The following is a 9531-nucleotide window of genomic DNA, read 5'->3' on the forward strand; positions in this document are numbered from 1 at the left end:
TGTGCTAAGTGTTTTTAAAAACTATGAAGATGTTGTTGAAAAAGTAAGTACAAAACTGAAGTTTAATAGTCTTTTATAAAAAAGGACCGGACGTTCTAAGAAAGTTCTTTTGTGGGCTAGATTTGTTAACAAAAGTGTTTAGAAGTCCGTGACTATTTTAAAATTTGTATTACACTAAACTGTTTAAAAGAAAAATTTCATTCAAATAATAATACTGTTTAGCATTGCTGATTGTTTTTATGCTGAAAAAATGACACTTCAGTTGTTTAGCGCAAGTAGTTTTTAAACTTTGTTATACATTGCGGGTCGGTAATATCTGTCTGTCTGTAATTTCCTACTCCTGATGGATGTACGCATTAAAGTTCTAAGTAATTGCTAATCAGTTTTTATTTATACTATTTTAAAATATTTTGTGTATGTTCAACTTATAAACAAAAATAACTACAAAAACATTTAAAAACTAGGATTCATATTATATAAAAAAATATCTTTTTTAGTGTATTTTATTTATTTTTAACTTCATATTCTCAACAAGTAGATATTCAGGTACTATATTTTTGAAGTTTCAAATTATTTTTATACATTTGGCTGTTATAAATAAATTTATTAATATAACATTTCTACCTCTTCTATATAGTCAGCAAAAACAAAAGTCTATATAGAAGCCTGGAAGGACGAAACCGGTCTCAGTCTACCGTAAGCTTGTGGTCTGATGAACAAATTAGTATGATCAAACCATCTAATCTTCTATAGTTTTTTAATCAAATTTACCAGTTACCGCTTGTTTTTTTCAATTTTAAGTTTTAAAAAAGGTTCTTCCAAAATACTTGAGCGATTATATGTTTTTATTTATATTGTATGTTTATTTATAAAATTGTAACCGTATATTTTTTATTCAATTTAACTTAAAAATAAAATTACGAAGTTTTTACCTAAATTGTTAGCAATATATTTTCTAATGGATTGTGTGAAGAAGCCATCATACTTTATCTAACTTTATGTTTTATGATAAAATTTATCATTTTTTAATGGGCATTTAATTTTGTTATGCTTTTTAATTTCAACTAAAGTATAATTTTCACCATTTTAGTAACAAAATTAAAATAAGCTAAGATATTTTCTTTAACAAAACAAATTTAACAAAAAGTAAAATATAAAAATTAGAATTAAAAAATTATATTTACAATTTTTTTTTTCTAGTAGCACATGTAAAACTTTTGTGATAGACGTAATTTATAAAAGAGAATTTATTATATAAATAAATGGTAAGCTGAGATTACTGTTTTAAGTAAACTTTTAATAATTTAGTCTACTCTTCTGAGGAAACTTAGAATTTCTTTTTTTCTTCAAGTATTATTTGCTTTCTTATAGTTAAATTTTTAGGCTTATAAAAGTATTCTAATTATAAAGAATGAGTTTAAAATAGAAGGATTTTTTTTGTTGTTATTTTCATTATTGATGATTATTACTTTTCTCATTTAGTGCATAGTGAGTAAATGTTACAGTACTTAGTTTTATACTTTAATTTATAAAAGTTAAGTTGTGTTTATAGTTTAATTCACTTCTTTAAAAAGTTAAAAAAAAACATGTTGTGCTTTTTTATTCAGGTATAAACTTCTTTAATTGATTCAATCAAATTATTAAATAAAAATGAAAAGGTTTGGAAATTACTTAAGTAAATTGCTGCTTGTTTAGACTTACAAAAATTTGTCAACAACTAACTTTGCAGCGATTACTTAATTTTGTTGTATTTTTTGGTATTTGGTCGCAAAATGTTAGAATTCATTTCTTTAGTTGATTTGGCAGTTGTTTTTTAAACTAAAATTTATAAAGTTAATTTTTTTAGGTATTAATAGTATAAATTTAAACTCATCTTAACAATAAAGTACAGAAACTGCTTTATAAAACCTAAAATGTTCTATTCACACTAATTTTCATTTATTATAGTAAAGTAAGCTTTAATATTTTTGTTCGGAGAATTACAAAAAAAAATATTGTTTGGTTACTTTAATTAAAAAATAAAATGTAAATGTATATTTTTGTTTGTTAGAGCCCGAATCTGATTCATTGACTCTTCAAAAAAATTGAAAATTCATGGTATCATAAAGCTTGCACTTGAACAAATGTTTTACACGATTATACATAAAAAACTTTTTTTTTAAGAAAAAATGAGCAATTCTCAATTTCTAGAGGCGTTGTTTGTAAATAAAACTAGATCAAGAGTAAAATTTAAAAATTAATTAGCAAAATAAAAGTAAATAGCACTACAAGTCTTTTATACAGTTTTTTAATTTAAACGTTAACTATCAAAGTTCACAATAAAAATTAAGTTAATTAAACAAAGTTCTATTTAAGTAGATAAAAACAATTAAGATAAAAATAATTTCTGGCAAGTTAATGTAACAAGGCTTTGAACTTAAAAAAGTATTTTTATTTAAATTACAGCTAAAATTAAATACATTTAAACAGCTATCACTTTGTGATTTGTTACAAATACAAGCAGTGGGTTTTAATTAGAAAATAGTTAATAGATAATAAAGTTGACCTGCTAGCTTTATTGTTAAAGATATTAAATCGCAATTTTGAAAAAATGAAAAAAAAAAACTTAGGAACTTTTAATTAATTTTGAAACAGCTTTAAGTGTAAAAAAAGTGCCTCTAGTGGTCAAAAATTAGTTATTTTTATTTTTATTAATATCTTTTTTTTGTACATAAACAACTAAAATTTATAACAGACCAACTTTGTGTTATCATGAATTTTCAATTCTTTTGAAGAGTCAATGAATCAGATTCGGGCTCTAACAAAAACAAATTATCGTACAATGTATTTATCTGTTTATGTTGTAACTTCTACAATATTTTACTTATAGTTTGCAAGAAGAAAATTTAAGTAAGCTTATTTGGTTTGAAACACTTTTTGTAAATCAAATTTAGAATTACTATATTTAACGTTATAAGTTAAAACAATGTTTCACCGTGTTAAATGAAAAAGAAATGTTTTAAAATCAATCCGTCTTATTTTTAATATTGAAACTTATATAAATTTTAATACTAAAATGTATTTATTAAGTTTCATAATCCAAAACTAAATATAATTTTTGATTTTGTTATTTATATATTTTTTACTCCAACTAAATATATTTAAACTTTTATTATTCTCAGCTTTAAACTTACGGAATTGAGGCATACATAACTTTTATAAATATCTATTTTGTGTAGTTATATGTTTTTGTGTAGCTTAGTTATATAAAAAAAAAGAGTGTTTCTAAATTTTAAATTTTTTACTCTAACAATTTTTAGATAACATTTTTCTGATAAAAAGTAATCAATAGTTTCAAAACGTAACATATTTTTCAAGATTTTTTAAAATTACTAAAAATAATTATGTTTTTTTACTTTGTTTAATCCATATCTCCAAAAAATATTTAATGTTTTACAAAAATAAAAAAAACGGCTTGTAGATATCAGTATGAACCATATATGTATTTTTTTATATGTGACAAATATACATTACATTCATATTTGTGGCTGTTTCAATTTATTTTTAAGAATTTGAATTGTCGGAATTTGAATTGTCCGAATTTGAATAGTCGTACACCCCAATAGAAATTATTTTACGAAATCGGCTATGCGTATTGTACATAGAAAAATAAAAGTAAATAATAATATTAAGATATAAACAAAGTGATACAATAAACAGATCAAAGAATAAAAATCATACAATTAAGTAAATAAAATCTATTTTGCTTCTTATTTTTCCGTCTGCTTCGGTTTCTTAATGCATTGTTTATTTATTTATTTTAGTATTTTGTATTAAGTAGATTGCCATTTGGTGCAGTCATTTTCAAGCAATTCGTACTCATCAGTATACCAAGTAGAAACAGTACAAAACTATAAAACCAAGCTAAGTCAGTTCAAAATAGCAAATATTTTCAAAAAGCAATAGTTACATTAATTCTAAAATTCTAGAACAAAACAAATTAGTTAGACACTTTTGCCGTGCTTTTGAATAAAGTTCAAGCCTTTAAACCTTATTTAGAGTCCACCAAAACGAAACCTCGGTTTTGATTGAAAAAATTACTTTGCTAAACCAAGGTGTTTGATACCATTGTTGTATTTTTTAATACAACTAATCTTTAAGGATTAAATATACAAACATTTCAACTGTTTAATAATTCACTGGTATCAAATCTTATAATATTTTGCAATATACGTAAAGTAATAGAAGTATTATTAATAAATTCAGTTGCTGTACCGATCTAAACATGTTTAAATTAAGCTTATTGCCTTAGCGTGATAGCAAAAATTTAATAATTTAAACTAAAAGTTATAAAACCAACGTTACTTAGTTTCATTTGTAAACTTATTTAAATTTTTTATAAATGACAATATAGCAATGATTAAAAAATATTATTTAAACTTAAACAAAATCATAAATAATACTAAGTTTATTTTTTTATTAAACCAAATTAAAACTAACTTATTTTTGTTTATAATGCTCAAAAACCTTTATTTAAAATCTGATGACAAAAAGTTTATGCACAAAGACCTTTATCAATTTACAATTTATTGGTAAAAAGTACGTATTTTCAAAATACATCTCAATAGTTTGTTTATAAGATAAGTTAATAAAATACAAAATAACATTAACTTTTTTTCTCGAAAACATTTTGTCAAACTCAATACAGCTTCCTACTAAAAAACTTTAATTACTTTGCAGTTGTTTTTCATTATATCATCATTATAAAAATAACCTTTACGAGACTATTGCATAACATTTACTTTGTTTTAAATTTGAAGTCATAAATAAAATAAATTATAGCTTGAATACAGTAACTTTTCATTTTAGTTTAACAAAAGAAAGTTCGCTTAAAATTCCAAAAAAAAAAGAGTACAGTCAAATACAGTCACAACAAGTTTTCAAGTTTCATTAAACATAAATTTAAAAATACGAAATTTAAATATAAACAAAATACTAGAAATACTAAGTTATTAAATTCAAAAATTGTGAAATTTTATTTGTGTCTTATATTCGTATTACTGTAATTTAATTGCACATACCTAAACTCACTTATAGACTACAAAGTTTCATTTCATTACATACTTCTATAAAAAAAAAGTTTTTGTTTCAAGAAAAACTCCTGTGACTAAAACCAATTTCCTACAAAGTACATTGAAATTTCATACTAATTGTATCAAGTAGTTTAACATTAGCATTTCACTGTGTTATGATTTTAAGTGAAAAAATTTTATACTGAAGGTTGAAAAAAAAAGTACAAAGTTTCTGTAGCGTATGCAATAACTTAAACCCCATTTCACAAAAAAAAAAAACAATTTAGTTGCTCATATTGCAAACTACACATAAACCGTTTAACACGTTTAAAAGTAAACTATATGTCAACAAGACTGTTTTACAGTTTTTAGAAAACAAGTTTTATAATGGAAAATAATAATTTGATTGCGTTTACAATTCTTTATACTAAAAGTTACGAACGGTTTATATTAAAATAACTACAAAAAAGTAGCATTGTTTATTTTAGAGCAGTTATTATTAGTATAAAGAGATTATATCATTTTATTTGAACCAGCAAATGCTTATTCAACTTATACTAACAAATGTATATTCTTTTTGTTAGTTATTTTCTATTCAAGCTTTAACTTAATAAAATACTTAATTGAAAAAAAACACGTATTCACAAAAGTTAAACTTTTCTTTTGTTAGTAGTTATAAGCAATTTGACAAAACAGAATACTCTGAAAGAGTAGGGGTTAGTAAATATTAGGACAAGGTAGGGCACCACGAACTTCCTTAACAACTTTTGTATTTACAGAACACAACGTTATAACTATTTTCGTTCGAGCTATTTATTTATCTAAAATAAATATTAAATTAACAAGGAGAACAATATATGAAGCAGTAAATGTTGCTTTGCTGCACCCTTTTCGTAGCCATTAAAAAGCAATTTGAGTTTAAAACTTCATTAATCTTAAATTGCCATGTTTTCGTACAAGTATTAAAAAGATGGTGCATAAAAAATTAAACAAACTCTGAATACAACAAACTTAGAAGTGTTGAATTCAAAACTAGGTGTTACAAAATAGTAGTTTTACATTTTTATATTTATAAACTTTATTAGTTTAAAAATTCGTTTGTTTCTTTTTACGTTTAAATTGTCACAGATTATAAAACACAAAAATGAAACTAGTTTTGTATTTAGTGGCTTGCTGTCTTTTTTACAACTCAGTATCTTGTTCTTCAGTGAACAAGGAATTTGACGATAAATTAGAAAAGCAATACGTCACCAGTGGAAATGTCTCAGCTTTTGAACAAAGGCTTACTTCTATAGAAGAAAAAGTATCTTTAATTCTGGGTTTACTTTGTAAATTACTTCAAAAAATAACGAGGCTTTGTTTGTAAAAATGCATATAAAATTTTCGAATAAAAACTATAAACAGTTTTTTTTTACTTTTGGTTTAGGAGTTTGCAGTGTTTTAATACTCAGTGTATTATATAATTAATTCGGAATCAGAATATGATAATTACTACAATTTGAGTTTTTCAGAAATTATTTAAAAGAAAAATTAATAATTATCTTAACGTTGTAACTAACATGTAAAAAAGTTAAAAACACAATAAAATTTTAGTTTATTTATTAAGCCTCATGAATTATGAAAAATATTTTTCTAATAATTGTAATATTAGTTATTATTTAATTTTAGGTTTTTTTGTAGTCCTACAGGGCCTGAGGTAGGAACTACCTTTAATTGGGGGAAGTCCCCTTTTTTGTGCTAAACACTTAGCGCGTTTAGCTCTTGAGGTTTTTACTGAACTTACCTTACTCATTAGGTTTAACTTAGTAACTAATAAGTATGTAATAAACTTAATATATATAATTTCTATAATGAAGTGAATTTATTGAAAACGTGATTTTAATGTGAAAATTAGGAAGTAGAAATGATAAAGCAGCCAATTTATCAGTAGAATAAAACTGCGAATATAAACACAACAAGTAAACACGAAATGCTACAAATTAAAATGTCTTAATAATGTTCTTAAAGTTTCTGAATGACACAATCTTAAACACAAAATAGGTCTTACTAAAAGTACTATTAATAATACAGAGTCTTAATATATATCGTGCTTCATGCACAACGATGGCTAAACTAAGCACAATATAATACGATAATGCAAATAAACATCAAGATCTTATAAACAAAAATAATAAAAAGTTCTTATAATCAGTTTTGTGCCTCTCGCACGGTCTTATGGCTTAACTGAGCGTAATAAAAGACATATTTTAAGTTTTATTGTGTGTTGATTTGATAAACAATCGTCTAACGCCCCCTGGCGGTCATTTAAAAAAACAACAAAATGTATATTTTGTTACATATTAACTTTTATGTAGTTTTTTATTTATATTCGACAAGTAGGCTTTTTGCTATTATTTATATGATAAATTAATATATAGTTTTAATAAGTTTGTGAATAACTGGCATAGTTTTAAAAAACGTGTGGAAAATCAAGTATTCTATTTAAATTAAAGTAAACTTTTTCAGATTATGTACGACCCGAAGAAAAAAACAACAACAACGCTTTAAACTCAAACTCTATCGAAAACATAAGTTCAGATTTACCTCCGCAAAAGAACTGCAAAGCGTGGTTTGATTTAGGGTTCACTAAAAATGCAGTCTATAATCTCGACTACGGATCAAACCCTGCCGGAATAAAAGCTTGGTGTGATATGGAAAGTGGGGGTTATACGGTAGTTTTTTTGTATATAACGTAGTTTTATGTAGCTTACAAATTTATAAAATAAATAGGTATTAATGAAAAGGTATGATGGTAGTGAACCATTTAATCGACCATGGTCAGAATATAGAACTGGCTTTGGAAAACGAGACTCTGAATATTGGATCGGTTGTAGAATTGAAATTTTGATAGTGTTATAGATTTTTATAATTTTTTCCTTAAATTAATAGCAGTTTTTTTACGTTGTATTACAATTGACAATTGATACAAAAAAAATCCGAACAAGTTGTTTTAAAATTGTATGAAACGTTTTTACAGAAAGTTTACAAATAATAACTAATCAAAGATAAAAAATTATAAAAGCTACAAAGAGTCAGAAACAAAGTATATAGTTTAAGCAAATGTTAAACATTTTTAAGGTCTTGAGAACATTTATGAGTTAAGTCGAAAACAAAATACAAAGTTGAGAGTTGAGATGAAAAGATTTACAGAAGAAACGATTTACTACGCTGAGTATAGGTCAGTTTGTAGACTTAATTAGAATTAATAGTTTTAATAACATTTATATTTTTAACAGCAATTTCTTCATTGATAATGAAGCATCTTATTACAGGCTTCACTATGGAGATTACTCAGGAAACGCAGGTATTAGCATATATTGTAAGATTATAGAAAAAAACTGTCTTAATCTTTTAAATCTTTTTTTTTTCATTTTAGATTTATGTTTTTATAAAGTTGAGTTTTAATAGTCTTAAGTTATTTGTTGCGACATAAAATAAGTTAAAATTTTAAACTATTTAAAGCAAGGATCGGCAGCTATTTGTATGTTTCGGGCCAATTTTCTTAGAAAAGCTGCTGGCAAACGGCAGTTTGAAAAAATTTGTAATAATTAAAAAAAATAAAGTCAAAAACTTGACAAAAAGAATAAAATTAAGCTCAACTTTAAACTAATTATCAAGCTACGAGCTTTATTGTAATTTTTTTATTACAAACGCGTTGCTTTTTAAAGTTTTAAAAGGTATGGTTATAGCTCAAATTACATCGCAGGCTGCAGATTACAAAATAAAAACACAAAATATTTTAACTGTAGGTGATGGTTTTTTGAATGTAATCCAAGGGATGCGCTTCTCAACTTACGATAGAGATTTGGATATGAGCGAACCTAATTCAAATCCAAAAGCTCCAAATAATTGCGCTGTAGGGCAAGGAGGTTCTGGTGGGTGGTGGTTTAATCAGTGCTCTCCTGTTTGTTTGACTGGAAAGTATTTGAGACCTGGCGAATACGAGTTCAGAAATGAAATATATTGGTACCCGCTGACCGGCAACGAAGAATCTCTTGAGATGGTAGAAATGAAAATATACGAAAACTAATTTAATAAACAACTGATATTTCTTAAATACAATTTTTGTTGATATGTGTTGTTTTGAAACATAGTTCAAAAGTGTTACGTAAAATATAAAGAAAATTTAAAACGAAACCCTGTAAAGGAATTTTTTTTTGAAAAGTGTTAAGTTTTGTGTATAGATTATAATTTTTTAAATGTAAAAATAAAGCTTTAAATAAAATAAGAACTACAGTTTAGTTGATGCGTAACATTAAACATATCATTCGTTAAAAAAAAGTGTATATTATAATTAACAGTTCTATTTTTAAGTTTATTAGATCTTATCTTTACTTTCAAGTAAAACTTATTGGCTGTTTTAAATAACAATGAAAACTAAATATATACATGATGAAAATAGAATTGTTTTATAATAAATATAATATTTAAGAGAGCCAAA

At 24.6% G+C, this 9531-nt stretch overlaps 1 protein-coding gene across 1 annotated transcript; it reads left to right on the top strand.

The window, feature by feature from the left end:
* Positions 1-6195: 6195 nt before the first annotated feature.
* LOC145844900 (angiopoietin-related protein 1-like) lies at positions 6196-9120 on the top strand. Its single transcript, XM_082952320.1, has 6 exons — positions 6196-6370; positions 7557-7762; positions 7821-7917; positions 8169-8268; positions 8327-8394; positions 8840-9120. The coding sequence occupies exons 1-6, from the start codon at positions 6196-6198 to the stop codon at positions 9118-9120; spliced, it is 927 nt and encodes a 308-aa protein (XP_082808446.1).
* Positions 9121-9531: the final 411 nt, after the last annotated feature.

The sequence above is a fragment of the Thalia democratica genome, chromosome 9 (assembly GCF_965202585.1).
Source record: "Thalia democratica chromosome 9, ktThaDemo2.hap1.1, whole genome shotgun sequence".
Classification (NCBI taxonomy): Eukaryota; Metazoa; Chordata; class Thaliacea; order Salpida; family Salpidae; genus Thalia; species Thalia democratica.

Excerpts from the sequence above, each read along its gene's own strand:
- LOC145844900 (XM_082952320.1), top strand. The coding sequence starts at position 6,196 with ATGAAACTAGTTTTGTATTTAGTGGCTTGCTGTCTTTTTTACAACTCA. Across the intron at positions 7,918-8,168 it reads AGACTCTGAATATTGGATCG|GTCTTGAGAACATTTATGAG; the intron begins GTTGTAGAATTG and ends AACATTTTTAAG. Across the intron at positions 8,269-8,326 it reads ATTTACTACGCTGAGTATAG|CAATTTCTTCATTGATAATG; the intron begins GTCAGTTTGTAG and ends TATTTTTAACAG.